Below are 23,158 nucleotides of genomic sequence, written 5' to 3'. Positions count from 1 at the left end.
GGTATATAAGTTTCTATATGCTCAAGAAATTCTATTGCAATACATGGTTTATGGTGTGTATGTATTTGTGGATTAGTATTGTTGTATGGTTTTAGTATCTGGAAAATCAACCCTTGGTGGTTTACAAGAAATAAAGCTTACATCACAAGTTCAATGATATGATCAGGGTTCAAGGTTGAATAGTTTAAAGCGTTTACAATATAAAATAGGAGTTATTTTGAATACTAGCAACATGTTTGAGAAAGTTCAGAAATATTTGCAATATATCTTGAAGAAGGTTCAGAAGTACTTGCAATTATACTACAAGAAAGTTCAAAGATACTTTCCTTATCACAGATGATTTCCAACCTTTCTTGTACTTATCTAACAGTTCTACTCATCAATCACTTTCCTTCTTTTTCTATGCCTTGCTTCTATTCATCGATCACTTGCTTTTTTTTCTATACTTCAGTTCTATTTATTGATCACTGGCTTTCTTTTCTATGCCTCGCTTACTCTGCTAGGCATCACAAGTATCTATCAATATTCAATCTCATATTATTCTAATCGTCACATAGACGTCACCAGCTTTTATCTACCTTCATTTTACCCAAATCTGATTTACGAATTGAAAGTTACAGCAAAAACCATCCAATAATAACCACATAGGCATATAACACATTAGTCAGATATCACGTAGCAAATAGCACGCAAGATATTCGATCAAAATAATTTTCAAGGAAGATTCGGGTTAAAATGATCTTCCAGGTATTTAATAAGAATTTTTGAACATTTTTCGGAATTAAAACAGGTCTTCGAATCATTTTATAATTAAATAATAGCGTTCAAATACCCAAATCTGACTTTAAAATTATTTAATAATAATTATTGAGCCTTCAAATAATTTAAAAATAATATTTTAAAGCTCAAAACTATTTTTCAGAATTTTTAAATCAAAATAAATAATTAAATCTAATTATTAAATCCATTAAAATCAATTAATAATCAATTAAATTAATTAATCAATTAATATTCAATTAATCGATTAATTAAAATTATTAAAAACTAATTTAAATTAATTAATAAATAAATCAGATTTATTTTCAAATAAATAAATAATTAAAAATAGTTTTCTGAATTTAATATATATAAATAAACATTTTTTTGATTTTAAAATAACAAAATATTGTTTTTAAAAATATTTTTAAACAGAAAGGACTGAAATGCAATTTATACAAAGGTTGGGTGATGAAACTGAAGTTTCATCACCACCTTCACCTTCCGCCATTGAGCTCGCCGGCGGCAACTCCAGACTGCCCAGATCTGCACCAAAAGGTGCAGATCAACTCGTTTGTTCATCCTATGTTTCAAATCCAGTGTTAAAACATTCGAGAAGATGATGGATTCGTTGGAAAATCTGGTCGAACCTTATGCCAACATCGCCGACCAAACTCCGGTCAAGGCGATATGGGGCTCCCCTGTTAAAACAGCCACCACCAACAGAATCCTCATAACACGATCTACATATTGATGTAACTTATGTGTACCCAGGTTTAAAGGATCAAAAATTCCGGCCAAAACATGAACTTTCCGACGAGTTTATTCAAGAACACCCAAAAACATTCAAACTCGAAAATCAACCAACTTTTCTACATGTTATTGAACTCCAAATTCATCATATGATATACCAAAATGACCAGGATAAAATTATCAACATGATATAATCATCAAATCACATCAAAAATTCCTCTTTTAATACATAAATAATTTGAAATAAATTAAATAAATAAGATCAAAACCTTGATTTATGCACTGAAATGGATGGTTGGTTCAGAAAGAGCTTTTTGAGAGCTTCGATTTGGTATATGGCACGCTCGATTCCGAGTTCGATAACGCCTTCGGATTTGAGTTTGATTTTTAAGAACGCGATGATTAATTAGGGTTTTCTCAATATTTTATCGGTTTATATAGATTGATTATGATTATCTGAATAAAATGAAATAAGAAATAGGCTATTTATATTTATGGAATATTAATATGTGTTGGATCGTATTGGATCAAAAATAAGTTACTTAGCGGCTAAGTTACTACAAAAACGATCCGATTGGATAATGTTTTGGATAACTATCAACCTGTTTAGATAATTATCAAAACTTTTGGATAATTATCAAAAGTTTGGCTACAGGCTTTTTATAAATACTTTATACAAAAATAATGTTATCGAAATGATTATTGTATCGAAAATTTTGCGCTGGGATGCACACGGGTCAAACCATAATCCGGATCGAAAAAGTCAAAACACGGAAAATGTCCGGAATTATTAGATTAGGTTTGGAAGGAGTTTTCCGAAAGTTTCGGGTTGTAAAAATGCAAAAACAGTTGAAGTTGGTCGATTCCCGGCCTTACAAAATAGTTTTGTAATTATTCAGAAAATAATAATAAATTCAAAAATGATTATAAAATCATATAACACTCCAAAAATTACCAGAAAAAATATCACAATTATCTATATTTTGTTCTGGACATATTAATATTAACATACCTATACTTTACCACATATAAACATTCACATTCAACACCAATTATAAGATAATTCACCAAAAATCACATAATAATCGATAAAAATAATTACACGCTATGTCCCGGATATTATAGTAGTTGCCTATTGTAATGTTTTCTTCTCTGTTACAATAGATCAGTGAAGTGTTACATTAGGGGGTCTATTACAGTGATCGTATACGTAACGCCCCTTGGTGTACACTAGACCTAATGTAATTCTTTTTGGGCATTATTATAACACCATTTAGGCATTAAAAATATCCCACTAATGGTGTAGTGATAAACTCGTAAAACAATGTTTTACGGAAATATCGTAAAAAACAATATAAAATGTTGATTATGGACTGAATCATAGACTTAAATCCATTTTACTCAAAACCCCAATCATTATATCAGTACTTATTTTAATGTCACATCAAATTAGATATACTACGCCATAAGTGGGCTATTATAATGCAAGTGTTACAAGGAGCGTTACATTAGCTAAAAGATTTTTGGCCTATTGTAACACCTCGCTTGTAGTGTTACAATAGCTATAAATCTACTGTTACAATGAAATGCTGGTGTTGCACAGCATGTAACACTAGCACCTGGTGTTACATTAGATACTTTTTAATTTTTAAATATTTTAAAGTGGAAATATTACTACAAAAGTAGTAGTAAAACTATATTCTGAATTATTAATTAATCGGGAATGTAACTTCAAATTACCTACAAATTACGAAATTTATTGTAAATAAATAAAAAAAGTAATTTTGGTGGTTCATTATTAATATATAATAAATAATAATTTAAATAATAAAAGTTTTTATAAAAAAAATTAAAAATTAAAATTGCTAATATTTTAGGTGAAAAAAGAGGCAGCAGTTTTCCCCCCAAATTACACATAATGTCGGGACTTAGACAGAAAACTTAAACAACCGTCCTCACTCTCTCCCTCTCTCTCACTCTCTCTCTCTCTCTCTCTCCCTCTCTCTGAAATTTCTTCGATCTAAACTACAATTACCTACAAATTACAAAATTTCTTCGTCTCTTGAAGAAAAATTGCAGTCTCTTGGATTTGGTATTTGAATACCCACATTATTTTGCTCTAATTTAAAGGCCCGCACTAATTTCTTCATTTTTTTTGCAGGTCTTTCTGTTTTTGCTTCGATTAACGGGTAATTGTTAACATACTCATTGTTAAATTGCTCCAATTTAAACATATTATTTGCCCATACTAATGTATTTTCTTTCATTGTGAATTTTCAGTCGATTAGGGCTTTCCAATTGGGGCTTTTCCTCATTCAGAGTCGGGAGTTAAAGCTTTCAGTAAGGTATGTACTTATACTTGGGTTTTGATATTCACTTGGGTCTTTAGTCGCATGCATGTGGGTATTGGTTATTTTTCTTGTGATAATTGATTTATATGTTTACTTGATTTAAGTTTTTATTTGTTGTTAAGTTGATATTTAGTATGTTTTGTTATTTTTTTATTGTTCGATGAAAGTGTCAAAAATATTAATGTAATGCGATTCGATGTCAGTTCAAATAACTATGTTTTTTTGATATTCCTCCTACTGATGAGGTAAATTAGGACATTGCAAAATGTGCTTCTTGTTCTGATATGAGAAAGTTGTTATGTTATTTTGTTGACCATATCTAAATGTGAGAAGTTGTTATGCTAATTCTAAGTTTTATCCCATCCGTACAGTGAATGCATAGAAATGCTAATTTCAGTACCACCGAATAACTAAATAACTAATGCTTTGACCTTTGATGCAATGTTATTAGCAAGTCTGGACGGAGTCTGAGATTATTATGGCATTTCTGAAATTGGGGCTCTGTCTATTTAAAAGAGCTGAAAAATAACTGAATTAAAATAATATTGCAAATAATATGAGCTGAAAAGTATTTTTTAATAACTGAATTAAAAGCTGCTGTCTATTTAAAATACTGAGTGATAATCTAGCAGTTAATTTTGCAATCTGAAAATTGTACGTTGTATAAACTACGACCACCATGACATGCTTATCTCGTGGAGTTCAGGAGTATCGTCCACCCTGTCATAAAACAAGTAAAAGTTGGAGTAAAAGTTAAGATGGATTAAGATTACTGAGAAGTGAGAACGGAGAATCACAATGGCCCTGGTCATCTAATAGCCCTGGTATACCCTTATAGGTGTGTATGTTGTACGTTGTATAAACTACGACCACCATTACGATTTGAGATAGAGCAGATCATCTAATGGCCCTGGTCTACCCTTATAAGTGTGTTGTACGATTTGACATAGACTAAATTCGATTATTTAAATTTTGTACGATTTGAGATAGAGCAGGTCATCTAATGGCCATGATCTACTTTTTTGTTTTTATTACGAGCAATAACCATACTTAATTATATATATTTTGTGTAGGGAATTATATTGCTAACTAAATCAGAAAATTAAATAACAATTCTAACCTTAAAACTTATATTTTAACCAGTGATAGTATTTATTGAATTAAATTGAAAATGTAGTGTAAATGATTAGGGATATATAGTGGTATAAGTGTATTTTAATAATGTTTATATATTTCTATTTTAATAATATTTAATAATGTTTATATATATGTCATGTATCATGAAGAAGAGGAATACAATATTAAATATTGTATATATAATTTTTTTGTTATGTTTGTATTGTTATTTTACTATGAATATCGGTATGATGTATATATTTAATTGATTCGGTTTTATAGGTGCAATCTTGGAAATGGCCTAGGTTTTAGAAATGGAACCTGATAATGATCTGAATAACTGGATAGGACTTCCAAGATCCAGCAGAGAGTATAAAAAGGGGATGCAATTGTTTGTGGAAAATGCATTTCCTCTTTTTTCCAAAGGTGATGAAATGAAGTGCCCCTGCAAAGATTGTAATGATCGTATGTGGCATCGTCAAGATGTAATTTATGATCATCTAATTTGTAGAGGGCCTTCTTTCTTACATGTCCAGTGGATTTGTAAGATTTCACAAGCCAAAGTAAAAAAATCTACAGATTTTACGGGTTGTGAAACGGGGACCAGTTTCGAAGATAATTTAGGAGCGATGTTTGATTGTACGGGCAGGAGGTTTCAGAATATCGAACAAGGACCAAATTCGGAGGCTAGAAAGTTTTATCGCCTTGTCGAAGAGGTAAAACAACCGCTATATCCGGGCTGCACAAAATTTTCTCGACTTAGTTTTATGATCAGACTTTATCACCTAAAGTGTGTTCATGGGATTACCGAGTCCGCCTTCGGGGATTTATTAGTATTAATAAAAGATGCTTTTCCAGAAGCCAATGTGCCATTATCCTTCAACGCTGCGAAAAACATAATCAAAGACCTAGGTCTTGATTATAAGAAAATACATGCATGCCCAAATAGTTGCATATTATACTGGGCCGCAAATAAAGATAAACAAGTTTGTGATACTTGTGGGGTTTCAAGGTGGATTCTACAAGAAAAAAAATGCTCAGCTGCTATTAATGATCCGACCAAGTTGATCAGTAAGGTTCCAGCAAATGTGATGAGATACTTCCCTTTAAAACCGAGGTTGCAGAGGCTATTCATGTGCAAAGAATAATCAAAGCTCATGACATGGCAGGCAACAGAATGAATAAGAGATGGGAAATTGAGGCATCTGGCTGACGCCGAAGCTTGGAAGACAATGGATGCAAATTATCCCGATTTTTCTTCAGAAATGCGAAATATAAGACTAGGCGTAGCTGCTGATGGATTCTGTCCTTTTCGTACAAAAGCTAATCATAGTACATGGCCAATTATACTAGTAAACTACAACCTTCCGCCTTGGCTTAGCATGAAACAAGATAATTTAATTCTTTTGACGTTGATATCGGGTCCAGATTCTCCTTCAAATAGTATCGATGTGTATATGCAGCCATTACTTTCTGAGTTAAAAGAATTATGGGATTTTGGTGTCCAAACATATGATGCCATGACTGATCAGAATTTTAATTTACAGGCAGCGGTGTTGTGGACCATATGCGACTTTCCAGGATACGCCATGATGTCCGGTTGGAGCACAAAGGGTAAGCTAGCTTGTCCGGTGTGTCATTATGAGACATGTTCGGAATATCTAAAACATAGCAAAAAAATGTGTTATATGCATCACAGAAGGTTTCTTGATCCCTCGCACAAAAGGAGGTTTGACAAGAAATAATTTAATGGCCAGATTGAAACGAGGTAGAGTCCACAACCATTAACGGGAACAAATGTTGATCAATTGTTGGTTGGTTTTGAAAATTATTTTGAAGAAAAGATTAAGAAGAGAAAGAGAGAAAATAACACCCCATTTAAGAAGAAGTCAATTTTTTTCGATTTTCCCTATTGGAAGCATAATCTACTCCGACATAACCTCGATGTTATGCATATCAAAAAAAAAATTATGATAAATTATTAGGTACTTTACTTAATATTGGGGGGAAGTCAAAAGATCACTTAGCTGCCCGTTTGAAATTTCTGCCGCAATCTTTGACATGACAAATAAGGAGAAAGAACTGTTTTACAAGGTATTAAAGAATGTGAAACTTCCTTACGGCTGTGCCTCCAATATCAGTATGTATGTGCACACAGACGAGAGGCAGGTAGCGGGGTATAAGAGCCACGACGCGCATTTTATACTCCACTACTTGTTACAATTTGCTGTGAAGAAATCATTAAAAGCTGATGTTGCAAAACCGTTAATCAGATTTAGCGCATTTCTTAGGGGTCTATGGACTAAGGTCATTCACTTGGATGATATCAAGAGGCTTCAAGAAGAAATTGTCGACATCCTTTATGAATTTGAGATTATTTTCCCCCCTGCCTTCTTTGATATCATGGTGCACCTTCCCATTCATCTTATAAAGAAATTGAGTACGGCGGACCGGAGCACCTGTGATGTATGTATCCTATTGAGCGTTATCTTGGTCGTAAAACTCTTGCTGAAGTTAAAGAGAAACTGGTATGACAGTATTTTAATTGTAAAACTGAAATTGTTCGATTTAGGTATAATTGCAAAACAAATATAGTCTCATTATTCGTCAGATTATTAATCAGACTAATAATTAATCAGATTAATATTAAAATTAGTTGCTCTGATTATTATTAATCAGATTGATATTTTCTTGGCCCATATATCATTATTGTTTTTATTTTTTCTTTCACATTTATGATAATGTAGTCCTTATTTGTCATTTTATTTTTGGTACATGCCACAAACCAAAGACCCAAATCAGGCCTCCCCATCACAAGCTAAAGTTTATTTCAAAAGTCGTAAGCACAAAAAAGGGCACAAGTATAAGACAAACAGGGATGCAATTCAGAAAAGAATGGTAAGTAAATTTAGTTGTAGATAATGAAACCTGAGTTTGTTTTACCTGTAACAAATTTAAGTAAATTTCTCATATAGTTCATTGAAAAATTGCAGCTATATTTAGTTGTAAATAAAAAAAACTTAGTTTGTCCGTTAACAAATTTATGCAATTTGTCTTATAGGATTCCATTGATGAGATGTTGAAAGAAGGAAATGATGCCGACGTGATGCTTCCTAGTGGTAACATGGACGAGATTGGTTGGTGGGGAGGCAAGGTACAGTACTTGCCTCAGAAAATAATCCTATATTCCCGAACCTATTGTTGATGAGTTGACCGCAAAGATATCTCGAAATTTGGAGAGTGAAATGGAAGCCAAGGTAAATAGAAAAGTCCAGGAGAATATGGCTTGGATGCTGAAAAAACTAGCAGAGGCGAATCCTGGTATGAAGTGTGATATTTAAGACTTTTGCGCTACCATCTCAAGCAATCAAGATGATAATTGCACTCCAATCACTCCCGCCACTCAAGCAGGCCCCAGTTCTTAAATAAGCCCACTTGTTAAATATGTTATTAAGTTTCATGTTTATCATGTACTTGGTTACTTTTATTCACTCCTGCCCTGGTATTTATAAACTTGACTGTGTAGTAGTTATGTCGTACTTGTTGGTGTTGGAGAGATGAGACTCTCCTGCCTTGGTGTTTAGAATTAATTATGTAGTATTTGGTTGTCGTTGGCGTTGGGATGAGACTATTTGTAGTACTTTGGTTATCATTGGAGATGGTTTGGAGAATGTTCTGTTATGTAGTTTAGTTTGCAGAGCTGAGACTCTTATGTACTCAGATTTGATGTTTTCGTTAATTATGGATTGTTCTAAAAAAACCTTATATATCAAAAAAAATTAAAATAACTGTTACATTTGCTTGTTATAGTGTAACATTTGTTTACATATAATGTTATATTATACATGTTATTAGTGTTACAATAGATAAAAAGACTGTTACAGTACACAAATTCCAGTGTTGCCTAACTAAAAAAATTGGTGTTACAATAGATAAAATTCTTTTGATCCTGATAGTAGTTAATCGGGTTTTATGCATATTTAATTATTAGATTAGAGGTGTGTGAGTCCTCATTTCCTAACCCCGAGATTGAGGGCGTCATAAGTTGGTATCAGAGCTAAAAGATCTAGTCCCTGAGACAAGTTAGGATTTAAAAGGGGTATTTTGGGAATATATCTATATCGCGAGAGTGTTCGACTCATATAGACTTGAGTTAGACTATTAGGTATAGTCTAAGGAAAATGTTTATTGGTCAAGTGGAAACTAGAGTTAGGGTGTGAGTTAGCTAGAAGCTTTATTTAACCCTAACATTGTTTCTTGGTTGTTGTTTTGTGTTTTCTCTCAGGATCCTAGTAGTGGTAGTGACTCAGACTCAGAGATTAGTTTGACTGGTACCCCTGTGGACCCCGTTCCACCCTCTCCAGAGGAGCCTGTGTATGTTAGTTCAGACCCAGAGGAGGACCCTTCTGAGAGTAGTGATATCCCTATGCAGATTTCACCCTTGAGGCCAGATTCAGAGACCGCTGCCCCTGAGCCAGAGTCCGAGATGCCTAAGACTGTTCCTGTCAGTGTTGGTGGCAAGTTAGCCCAGGATCGAGACTTTGTGTACTCCCGCATTCCTGAGTTGGGAGCTTTGGTAGATAGGTTGATTCGAGATTCTAGGCAGGGGACTTCAGTAGTAATGGAGGAGTGGAGAGCTAGGATTACATTTGGTCCAGTTAGTGTTACAGTAGGTGCCTATTGTAACGTTTTCTTCTCTGTTACAATAGATCAGTAAAGTGTTACAATAGGGTGTCTATTGTAATGCTCGTATATGTAACGCCCCTTGGTGTTACAATAGACCTATTGTACCGCTTTTGGGGCCTATTGTAACACCATTTAGGCATTACAATAGCCCACTTATGGCGTAGTGATATTGATACTAACTTAGATTCTCACAACATACCAGTACTAAGTATTAAAGTCAACATCAATCATATATATCAATGCCGCTTTTGATATTAACCGTAAATTAAGTTTTGACATCAAATAGAAATTGAATTTCACATTTTATTCACCTAGTGAGGTATTATAATCAAGTATAATACATGGCTCATACTAGACCACCACCACGGCCTCTTACGCAACCAGTATCCATCCAATCTTAAAAATAATGCATGAAAAGAGATGAATCAATTGACATCCTAAATAATTTTATTTCCCCATTCACTTGGGAAGGAATACTCGCAACAATATCATTTTTCTCAAGGTATAAAACATTTTTAAATCCAGTATTTGGATAAGTAAAAACACTTAACTATTCTGAACTTAGAATAGCAGAGAGTACTTGTATGATAAACATTTAACTGAGCGATATGTAAAACATTTATCTATTTTGAACTAAGAAAAGAGAAGCAATATATGCATAATCATAAATAGTTGGATATGTAAAATATTGAACTATTCTGGAATTAGAATATCGTAGAAAACTTGCCTCACACTCGCAATAATACAATCCCTCATTCTGACATCTTATGGCATCCCCATCTTGCATTCCAACAATTTACTGATATGTTGCTCCTTCGGTTGCTAGAAGCCAGATATCCAATACCATTCCATTTCATTCTTTCCAATTTATGGTCCCAATTAACTCGAACGATTCGCATCTATAATTAAAAGATAAAACTTTAATCGTTTAAACGATAATTACTCGACGCATTACGCGTCAAAACCCTATCGTCTACACATATGATGGCCCACACATAAAGAACATAGTCAAATACAAGAATTCAGACTCACATACACACATAATTCACATAGCACGTAAACACATAACTCACGTATCACATAATTCATATAACACATGACTTGGTTCATCAAAACATTCGACTCGGTATGTTTAAAACTAAAATCGAGTCAAAATTATAATTTATCGCTCAGTAATCGACTCAGATCGACTCACAAAACAAGCGACCTTTCGAAACAAAAGATTTGGGACTCGAAAGTATTTTATTGGAAGCGAAATATTTTTTAAGTCTTGACGCGTTCATTTCGTATTAATCGGACGAACGTTTATTTATTATGAATAAAGTAAGAATAATCAATTAATAATTATATTAATTGATTTTTAAATACTCAAATATATTTTAAAAGCTCAATATAATTTTTAGGATTTATTTGGCTTAAATATAAATAATTATATTTTATTTAACTATTTATAACTAAAATTAATTAATTAAATGAATTAATCAATTAATTAAATCCATAAATAATTACTTACAATAAATAATAAATAATTAAATCAAATTTGATTTCTAAAAATAATAAAAGAGAATAATTTTTGAAATTTAAAAGAATTTGGTCAAATAAAATAAATAACTAAAACAATTTTAGAAATAAAAGAAATGATTTTTGAAAATAGAAAATGAATTTTAAATAAATTTTAAAAAGGTAAATTCAGAAACAGATTTCCTGTTTCAGGTTTGGGAGGAAACAGATCAAACAACGGGCTTCCAAGAACGTGGCCGGATTCACGAAGAACCCTATTGGAAGTTCACCGATTTCTAGGAAATTCGCAGATTCCTGGTGAAACTCCGGTCAGGTTTCGCGAAGTTCGGCGAATCAAAAACACGGCCATAACTGGTCTGTTTCGATCGATTTCAACATCCAACCTACTCTACTCGGTCCCAGCAACACAAATTCATAAATCAAAACATTTATCGATTATTGGAACACAAAATCCGGTCAAAACGCATCCAAAAACCGGTGAACCAATCGGAAAAATCCGATTAACCTTAATACCAAATGAAAATCACAGATATATGTCTCAAAATGATCCCGGTAATCATACAAACATCTTTGAATAAGTTTAAACATCAAACAACCATCAAAAATCAGAAACCCAATTCGAGCTCATATTTTCAAAAATCGAAATTGTATAATAGTTAACCTCAGATCGCGATGTTGGTATCAATAGAAAGGTCATGAATCAAGCTTTGTTTTGGTATAAAGAATATCAAAAACCATAACATGTAGCTCTTGGAATCAAAGGATAAAGATGAAGAATAATTTTTTACCCCCAAAAACAAATTTTCTATTTTCTTATTTCTGAATTTTCTTTGATAAAAATGAATAATAAAATGAGTTTTTCAGCTATTTATATTATTTGAAAATAAATACCCCAAGATCAATTAAGGATATTTTTATCCCTTAATTTAAATAATTTGGCCTAAAAATAATAATATGGGGAATAATATTTAAATCAAATAAATAAAAAATTTATGCCGAAATTCCCCAAAAATTATGAATAATTCAAAAATGCAAAAATAATAGATATTTGAATTATGTATGATTTTATAAAAATAAAAATATGAATTTTGTGGCCTTTGACGTCCCGGTGGGGTCCCGATCCGTTGATTGTTGAGAATTCCTAAATTAACAGAAAATCACGAAAACATATATAATTTATGCAAATGTACACAAAATGAGGTAAAACAAGTACCTCGATAAAAACACACTTTGACACGCGTCCAGATTGCGTATAATTTCATACAAATGCATTTTAAACACCTAACGAGTATCCGAAAAATACTCTGGTCCTCATGGGACCAAACATAAATCCACCGCATGTTAAATCATGGAAAGACCCATTTTAAATAATATTAAACATATAATAATTCATTTAATACGTACCAGAATAGCCGTAAAATATTGTTTTTAAATATTTTTAAACCTGACCCTATGCCCGGGTGAACACGGTTAAAATACGAAATAATATTTCTGACACAGATAAAATATTGAGGCGAGGTAAAATATCTACTTGATCCCCCAAGACCAGAAAACATACTGAGTTAACCGATATCGATAAAACTATCAACTTTTAGATAAAATTTTGAAATAGTAAAAGTATTTAAATACTTTTATATTATTAACAAAATTGCACCAACTATCAATTAGCATATTAATCCATTTAATGACATGAACTCATCAAACATGAATAAAATATCCATAATTTTATTCCCTCCAATTGAACAATCACATAAAATCACTCAAAACAATAATAATTATAATAACCTCTGAAAATACGGGATATTACACATGGATATTTTGAAAAATATTATATATATATATACACACACCTATTTTCTGGATTAATTTTTATCTATTTTAAATCCAGACCAAGCAGAAAAATATCCCGGCCCAACTCTTTTCTCTAAGTCCATGAAAATTTCACAAATATACATCTAAATATATATACCTATATTTTCAAATAGCCCAGTTATAAAACCTAGCCCAACCCATTTTTATCCAAAGCCCAGTTTTTTTAGAAAAACCCTTGAATCTTGACCGTTGATCTATAACACAGATCAATCATGGTCGTTCAATGTATAAAATATATATACACAAACACTGTTTGCACAGTGCATTTCACTCGTCCCTAACCCTAAGCCCAAAACTATTTTTCTCTCTCTCTCTACCGCTGCAACACTTCTCCTCTCTATCAAACCCTAAAAACTAATTCTCGGTCAAATTTCTTCCCGTTTCAATAAATTGATTAGTTTATCACTATCCAAAGTAATATATTTCTGTAATCATCAATCATTTGAATGATTGATGAATTTTTGAGTTCGGGTTGGTTAAATCAAGTGATTTTGATGATAAAATTGATAATTTAATTATAAATCAATTGAAAATCATCAAATCAAACATCCAAAAGATCAATCGATATATGTATACTCTTTTACAATTTTAATTAAAGATTCTATAAAACCCTAACATTTTTTTCGAGTTTAGTTATAGGAGAAGACTGGAGAAATGGTTGAAGAAACAACAAGTAGAAGGTGCAAATCTGTTGCATGCGGCGTGAATCGACATATTGGAGGTTGACACAGTCCCCGACTGAGACAACCAGTTAAGTCCTGTGAGCTGTTTGAGGCCAGAGGAACAGGTAAGTTTTCTTACTCTTAAATAATGAATGATTAATTGGGAGATGGTGTTTTGATAATATGCGAAATGATTATGTGCATAAGTGTTAGTGGAATATACTGTTTGCCTCGAATGTCTATGGAATATCTACAATTTAAACGTGTGGAAATATACAAATTCTTAAAAGTTGTAGCATTATCTATGAATCAGTTGATTGGTTTATGATATAAGTGGTTACTTAGTGATTTAACACTAATATATGTGTTTGTGTGTGGATTTAACAAGTAACATATGAATTTGATTCTTTGTAGAGCGGATCAGTCCAAAATATGCTTAAAAATCTAGTACAAATACTTGCATATATTGATAACTCAGGTCACTAATCCTCAAAACTCAAATATATGAGTTATGTGAAGTTAATTGCTTGATTCATGCTAAAAGACAATTCGATTTAAAACAGTGTCGGTCTATGTGCTTAAAGGTGATTGATTTAATATGAAATAGATGACCCCAAACTTGTTAAAATCAATAAGGATTCATTCAAAAGCTTATTATATGTCTAACCAGTCTAAGAATTACTTAAAAATTAATTTTTTTTTGCACCGATATAATAATGATCGAATAAATAATCACTAATGTATGGACTCTGTTATTGTAATATCCGGGATATCACATGTAATTATTTTATCAACAAATGATTATTATATGATTTTTTATGATTTTTGGTCAATTATTTAATGATTGGTGTTGTTATGTGAATGTTATATGTGGTAAAGTCGAGATGTGTTAATTTTATTATGTCCAGAATAAAATATAGATAATTGAGGTATTTTTCTGGAACTTTTTTGGAGTATTATACGATTTATATTGATTTATGAATTTATTAATTATTTTCTTAATAAATACTAAATTATTTTATAAAGTCCAAAATTATCCAACCTCAACCGTTTTGGCGTTTTTACAACCCGAAACTCTTCGGAAAACTCCTTCATAACCTAATCTGATATTTCTGAACACTTTTTGTGTTTTGACTTGTTATTCCCAGTGGACTAACAATGAGATTTACAGAAGGGGGGTTGAATGTAAATCTCAAAACTTTTTCAAGTTTTGAGCAGTTTCTAAGACTAAGTGTTTTGATGAACAAATGTGTGTGAATTGCTTTAAGCTAATATAGACAGATATATATTCAAGCATAAATGTAAAGAACACAAAGAACTTAAAAACTTTTCTGGTGGATATGTTGTTCCACCAGAGATGTGTTATTTCAGAAAATTTGTGAATCAAAGAATTGATGACAGCTGCGTCCTAGTACAAACTAGATGATTTTCTCTCTGGATTTTTCTAAACAGCTCTGGAAAATTCACCATCTAATTACTAGCTGCTACTTGGTTTATATAACACCAAGTTTACAAGTGAAGACAAAACTGTAGAATATAATTAAAAGATTCTTCACATGTTTCTTCTTCATTTCTCTATCCAATGCAATTTAGGTTTAGCTGTGAATCTTTGAATACTTCCTTGTTTGCACCAGAATGGAAATGCTGCTTTTTCTTGATTCCTCCTAGAGGCTGCCACATTCCAGTTTGTCTCTGTCAACCCATGTGCCTCTGTCAGCTTATGAATTGTCACTATCAACTGCTATTGAACTTAGCATCCGTTGAAGCTTTCATCCGTTGATGGCTTTATCCGTTGAAGCTTTATCCGTTGAAGCTTTATCCGTTGATGCATTAGCAGTTGAAGCTTTATCCGTTGAAGCACTCATCTGTTGATGGATGTTATCCGTTGAAGCTTTAAAGACATCCGTTGAAGCTTTGTTTCTCATCCGTTGAAGGCCTTTAATATCGGTTGATACTACTTCACTTATACAAAATTACAAGGCATGAAATATTTACAATTAGCCCTCCTATTTGCATATCCACTAGTAGTCATGTTGACTTATAATTTCCCACAACATCTAAGAATTACAACTTAAATACAGAGAATGAAATGTGCTACAATACTAAACTTATTTCTAAGTGAAGCTACTCCTTCAATGGATAGCCAGAATGGTCTTATCCGTTGAGGTTACAAACACCAGATTTCTACTTAAGTGTTTTGTTGAACTTATCATCAAACTAATACACATATTCCTAACAATCTCCCCCTATTTATGTCTACTAGAACTGTAGGCATAAATTTGGGTTTAACTTGATGATAACAAAACACTTATTAAACATATGAACTGAAATAAAGTAGAAATTCAAAAGTGCTGCAAAAGTGTATATACTGAGATAGAATGGAAGAATTACATTGTTTCCAAGGGTGCTCCTTTAGCCTGAGCAGATTAATTCCTTTTCCTTTGATCCCTTGTTTTCTTCCCTAGCCTTCTATCATTCTCCTCTATTTGGAGTTGGAGTTGTCTATAGAATTCAGCATCATCTTCTTCATTGATGTCCAACTTAGATTGCATATCCTTTAGAGTTTCATTACTGGCAATCTTGAGCTGATCTTCAAGTTTGAAAAATCTTCTGACTCCTTTATTGTCTCTGAACTCCATCAACCAATGAGGTGATTTATGAACTGTAACTCCATGCTCTGGGATGAGTAATGTTCTAGGCAAGGCATTTGACTCCCACCAAGTTTTCCTTATGTTGGCAATCTTGTTGAGAATCTCAGTTTTGGCAGTTCTGGTAAAGCCAGAATCCCTTTTGATAGCTGAGTAGACTCTAATCAAGGTAGAATAGCCTTCATCCAGAATTCTGTAAAGAGGCCAAGTCCTTTCCCCACTTCCTTTATATTTGAACACTAGTCTTTCTGGAAGCTGTTTGTAGGCATCTATTCCCCTTACTTCCTCCAGCTCATCCAGATAGAGTTCAATGTCTGTAAATTCCTTTATGTCACAAATGTGAACATAATCATCCTTTGAGGCTTGTGGCTTAGGCTTGAGTTTCTGAGTGAATTTTGATTGAGATTAGGGGAGGTGTTGATTTGATTTTTCTTTTCTGTTTTTTGATGGAGGAGAAGTGGTTAAGAAGGTGGGAAATTTGATGGTGTCCCAATCAATTGGTTCCTCCTTAGGAGTGATTGTTTCACCATGGATGTTTATGAAGGGGTCAGGCACAATGGGTTCAGGAATAGAAGGTAGTGGTTTGGATTTTGATTGGGTTTCTTCAGTTTCATCTAGAATCTTCCTTTTTGCATTGACCTTCTTTCTGTTCCCTTTCTGCCATTCCTTTCTTTCCTCACTTCTTTCTTCCACATCATCACTAAAAATGTCCCCCATACCTACATCTTCACCCTTGTCTTCAATTTCTTTCTTTTCTTCAGCTTGACTTGACTTTAGCTGTTTTCAAGCTTTGCTTGTGCTCTTTTGTCAGCCTTTAGCTTTTCAGCTTCTTCCTTCAACCTTCTGGTTTCTTCCCTCTTGGCTATTGAGAATTTGGGATGTCCTTGTATCACACAGATACTCTTTCCCTCTCTGAAGATAATAGCCATGTTCATTCTTTCAACCATATCCTTGGTCTCCTTGTGCTTTATGATATTACCACCTAAAACCTTATCTTCATCAGGCTTTGGAAGAGGAAAATCCACTCCTTTCAACTGAGCAAGGCTTAGAGAGTTCTTTGTAGAGTCCTTGTTGGATCTGTTGTTGGGCTTGAGAACCATAGGTTTTAGATTCTTTGAAGAAGTCTCTCCAACCTTATTCCTCCTTACTGGCTTGAGCTCCATAATGATTGGCTCCACCTTTGTGCTATGCTTCACAGATTATGATTTTGAGGTTGTAGAGCCAAACACTTGTTGCATCCTTTCATCAATTCTCCTTCTTTGCTCTTTGACTTTCATCTCAGCTGCTACTATCTGGATTAGATCAATTCCATCAAGCTTTCCTTTGATTTGAGGTGTTGGAGAAGTGGTGATGGCAGGAACTAGCACTTTAGATATTTGAACTTTTGCTGATGGCTCTCCTTCCCTTTCCCCTTTATTCTCCCCCTTTTTGTTATCATCAAGGATAGGGGTTAAGCCTTGTGCTCTTGCCAGCTGCAATAGTAGACTTGTCTGAGATTGTTGATTTTGAAGAATGGTGACCACAGAGTTTTCAATGACTTGAACTCTGTTTTCCAACTTGGCTAGCCTCTTGTCAACATCAGATTCTCTCCTCAATCTCAGCAACAAATCTTGCATTGTACCATAAGGCATGACTGAATCCAACTTCTCAGAATTGTAGGATTTCAAGTCAGCAATATCCTTTTTGAGTTCATCCACACTCAAATTCTGTCTGATGTGCTGCAACTGCTAGGAGATGCAGAGAGTCTAGATGAGCTCGAAGAATAGCCTTCATACCAGCATCTGAAGTTTCCTGAAGGGCCTTTTGAATAGCCATAACCTGCTTGAACAAAGATACACCAAACTGTCCTGGTGTAGATTTCTTTGTCCACGCCCATTCAGGTAAATTTGGAATAGAACTTGGGCCTTCATCTCCCCCTAAGTTCATGCTTCCATCCAAAGAAATAGAGTCATCATCATTAGAATTTACTTCAAATTCTTCAGATGGCTCACCAGCTTGAGAAGGCATCCTATTAACAGCAGCTTTATCTCTTTGAAGAGATTTTGAAGTGTGCACTATGTTCAAAGTCTGCTCTGCCTCCACATTGCCCTGAGCAGCCAACAGTTGATAGGCTGAAACAGGATAAGTAAAACTGTCAGCATCCAAGGAAATGTTATCAATTTCAGCTTTGTAATGTTGCTAAAATTGTGTTCCCTTTTCAGCATCATCCACAATCATTGACTCACTAGCAATGGCTGAATCCACCCTTATAACTTCTGTACCTGCTTTTCTCTCATTTTCTCTATATTTTTGCATCAGGGGCTCCCCCTGGCTCACACAAACCCTCACACCCTCACCCTCACCTACTAAGGTGGCACTCCTCTCACTCACTTTTGCCATGCTGGAAGAAATAGCATGCATATTTTGACTCTCAACCTCTCCTTTTGCCTGGGAGCAACCCAGCCTCTCACTCAAATTATCACTCCCTTCCCTCAATCCTAGAAGTGATTGTACAGTAACCATGTCTTCTACACTTGGAATTGATTCAGATATATGTGTAGAGACTATCAACGGATAGGGAGTATCCGTTGAAGTAGAAACTGATGACATCAATGGATAACTGCTGTTAAGCTTAACCGTTGAAGAACAACCACTTGTCAACGGATGAGCGATATCCGTTGAAAAAGGAAAAGAAGTAGATATTGAAAGTGACATGATTATTGAATCTGTGTGGATTGATTTTAAGTGAGGTGACACAGATTCTTCAACTAAGTCTGAAAGAATTGGCTGATGATCCAACAAATCATCTAAAAGATGATGATCACCAGGATTTGAGTGGGGCTCCTCCCCGAGTTTTAAAGAGGGAGAATCAGGAATTGATGTGAATATCATATCCACATCCAGAGATGGCGATGGAGAATTTGGTGATTGATGTGTGTCTATTATGAGAGAATGGGGCTGTGACTCCACATTTGCTGGAGCCACATCAAGCTGAATTTGAGAAGGCAAATATACAGGTGGATGTATCTGTGCAGTGTGTGCCCCCTGTGTTGAAACTAGGGTTTTAGCCTTCTTTCTTCTTGGAAAGGCTTTGATAGTTGAATGTGTGGCTTCAGTGTCCCTCCCTCTTTTGTTCTGTGTCCCTGGTTGGGGACTATTTTTAATAGCTGCATCCTTTTGGGAGGATGCAACTAGGGATGTGTTTGAATCCTTTTGAACCACCACAGTCTTTTGAGAGATTGTGGCTTGGCTGGCTAGGGTACCACTCACCTCTCCCACCTTATCCTGGGTTTTTTTTATGTTCACCCCTCCCCTCACCACTCACACCCTGTTCACTCCCTTCAGGGTTTATGGTAGTTGTTACAACTGTTGTCTTTTGAGAAACAACAGAGATGGTTTTCTTTGACTTGTGTTTTGGAATTTTAGTTTTGGTGGCTTTGGTAGGAATCTGTTGGGACAAAGACATAGATTCCATTGCCACACTAGAAGGCAAAAAAACAATGGGGTTGGAAGAAGTAGGAGTTGCAAAAGTATTTACCTCACTTACCTGAGGTGCATTCATTATTGGTAAATATACCAATGGCACCTGGCTGTTGAGGTTAATTCTCAAAAGGTCTGCAAGGACCCTTTTCTCTTGTGCCCAACATTTGAGTTTATTGCTCTCATTAGTTATGACCAAACCTTCAGCAACATGGTTAGCCAATAACATAAAGAATCTAGCATAGTAGATGTTATGAGGTCTATTAGCTTTGTTACCTAACCTGGAACCTAATTCTAGCATGACATAGTTGCTAAAATTAAAGTACCTATTAGAAACTAGCATATAGAGCATATTAACAAGAGATGAAGTTATGGCATCAAAATTGCTAATCTTCCCAGAGAAAACCTTGATAAAGGCATCTCCAAGAAAACTCCATTCTTTCCTAAGGCCCTTTCTTCTAATGCTCCCTAAGCTGGCAGAATCAAAAGAATAGCCTATGGAATCTAACATAGCAGATGCATCATTATCAGTGTGTGGTGTTATGGCATTATTCTCAGGTAGCTTAAAGCAAGACTGTATATCATCACAGTTAATACAGTAATCCTTACCTTTGAGAGAGAAAACAATGGTCATGTCTGTGGAGTTGAACTCTACTGTTGTCCAAATTTCCTCAATTACCTCACAGTAGATAGTTGGGGCTTCCAGTATTGCATAGCTTAGTTTGCAGTTTTTGATGAAGTCCATCATCTTGTGATAATCTGAGTGGGCTTCATTCTTTTCCACCAAGGCTACAAAATTGTTCTTTTCATAAACAAATCCAGACTGAGACATAATCTTGACTACTGGTGCCATTGTTGTGAGTAGAGGTTGCAGAGAAAGATTGAGAGTTTTGGGAGAGAACGAGAATAAAAGCTTTTGAAAAATTGCAAGAAAGCGTAAATTGAAAATAAGAATTCAAGGGGCTTTTATACTTTCTTGAATTAAATAGTTCTTTTAAGTAAATTACATCCGTTTGAGAATAAAATAAATGGTAGAAATTCTCAAAACTGCCTTTAATACAAATACATACAACTGTATATATATATATATATGTATCGAAGGTTAAGTAAAAGAATCAACGACTGTGACTCACATAAAATGACTGATGTGACACTTCAACGGATATGGTAAATGGTTATCCATTGAAGATTAACACAGATTTATCCGTTGAAGGATAAAACTACCAGAATTTTATTTGTCTTTCAACGAATAATAAACATCCGTTGATAGAACAATTTTGGCTTTCAACGGATAGGGAATATCCATTGAAGAAATGAACTATATGGAAAGCCAACTTTGTTCTTGCAACAAATTCATTTCAGGCTACAATACAAATTGCAATAGGACCATGAAATTATGAATAATTTAGCATACCTAGCTCACTTACTAATCTTGTGAAAGTTGATTCATCAAGTGGCTTGGTAAATATGTCTGCAATCTGCTTTTCACTTGGAACAAAATGAAGTTCCACTGTACCTTTCATCACATATTCCCTTATGAAGTGGTACTTGATGTCAATGTGTTTGGTTCTTGAGTGCTGCACTGGATTTTCAGTAATGGCAATGGCACTTGTATTGCCACAAAATATAGGAATTTTATAACCAGTTAGCCCATAGTCAAATAGTTGATTCATCATCCACAATATCTGTGCACAGCAACTACCAGCAGCAATGTACTCAGCTTCAGCTGTTGATGTAGAAACAGAATTTTGCTTCTTGCTGAACCATGACACAAGCTTATTCCCTAGAAATTTACAGGTGCCGGTTGTGCTTTTCCTGTCTATTTTGCAACCTGCATAATCTGCATCTGAGTAGCCAATTAGATTAAAACCAGACTCTCTAGGGTACCAAATTCCTAGATTTGGAGTCCCTTTGAGATATCTGAAAATTCTTTTAATAGCCACTAAGTGAGACTCTTTAGGGTCAGCTTGAAATCTAGCACAGAGACATGTAAAAAACATTATATCAGGTCTACTAGCAGTTAAATATAAGAGTGAGCCAACCATGCCTCTATAACTTGAAATATCCACAGACTTTTCAGCTTTGTTTAATTCAAGCTTGGTGGCAGTGACCATGAGAGTTTTTGCAGATGAACAATCCATTAAGTCAAACTTCTTTAAAAGATCATAAATATATTTAGTTTGACTAATGAAAATTCCACCACTAACTTGTTTAACTTGTAAACCAAGAAAATAAGTTAGCTCTCCCATCATGCTCATTTCATATTTACTTTGCATTAACTTAGCAAACTTTTTACAAAGCTTATCATCTGTAGAACCAAATATAATATCATCTACATAAATTTGAACAAGTATTGTAGAGCCATTAACATTTCTAAAGAAAAGAGTTTTGTCAACAGTACCTCTTGTGAAGTAATTATCTAGAAGAAATTTTGACAAAGTCTCATACCAGACTCTAGGTGATTGCTTTAGTCCATAGAGTGCTTTCAACAGATAATACATATAGTCTGGAAAATTTGGATCTTCAAATCCTGGAGGTTGGCTTACATAAACTTCTTCCTCCAATTCTCCATTTAGAAATGCACTCTTGACATCCATTTGATAGACCTTGAAATTGGCATGGGCTGCATAGGCTAAAAAGATTCTGATGGTTTCAAGCCTGGCAACTGGAGCAAATGTCTCATGAAAATCTATTCCCTCTTGTTGAGAATAGCCTTTAACAACCAATCTGGCTTTATTCCTTATGACAATGCCATTTTCATCCATCTTGTTTCTGAATACCCATTTTGTGTCAATAGAACTCTTGTTCTTTGGCTTGGGTACCGGCTTCCATACTTTGTTCCTCTCAAATTGGTTTAGTTCTTCTTGCATTGCTAAAATCCAATCTGGATCTAATAGGGCTTCTTCCACTCTCTTAAGTTCCTCCTGTGATAGAAAACTACTATATAGACATTCATCTTGAGTAGCCCTTCTAGTTTGCACTTTAGATGTAGCATCACCAATGATCAATTCAAAAGGGTGATTCTTGGTCCATTTCCTTTGAGGTGGTAGATTAGCTCTAGATGAGGTTGCCTCGGTATTGTCATGATGTGAGATAGAATGTTGATTGGTTGAAACTCCCCCTGAGTTGCTGATCCTTTGAAAGGAATTGGGAGTTCTATTACTTGGTGAAGTGAAATAATTATCCGTTGACAGACTGTGATCAACGGATGCTTCATTATGAACTTCAACGGATGATGCACTTTGTCTTTCAACGGATGCTGCATTGCTTCTATCAACGGAAGCTGAATTATGACTTTCAACGGATGCAGCATTCTGTGCATTGTCCAAAGGCA

General features: G+C 34.2%; 1 protein-coding gene across 1 annotated transcript; it reads left to right on the top strand.

The window, feature by feature from the left end:
• Positions 1 to 5,290: 5,290 nt before the first annotated feature.
• LOC141685328 (uncharacterized) lies at positions 5,291 to 6,124 on the top strand. Its single transcript, XM_074490437.1, has one exon. The coding sequence runs from the start codon at positions 5,291 to 5,293 to the stop codon at positions 6,122 to 6,124; it is 834 nt and encodes a 277-aa protein (XP_074346538.1).
• The last annotated feature ends 17,034 nt before the right edge of the window (positions 6,125 to 23,158 follow it).

Source organism: Apium graveolens, chromosome 9, assembly GCF_009905375.1.
Source record: "Apium graveolens cultivar Ventura chromosome 9, ASM990537v1, whole genome shotgun sequence".
Lineage (NCBI taxonomy): Eukaryota > Viridiplantae > Streptophyta > Magnoliopsida > Apiales > Apiaceae > Apium > Apium graveolens.
The sequence above is the reverse complement of the archived record's forward strand: the minus strand, read 5'-3'. Positions and strand labels throughout refer to the sequence as shown.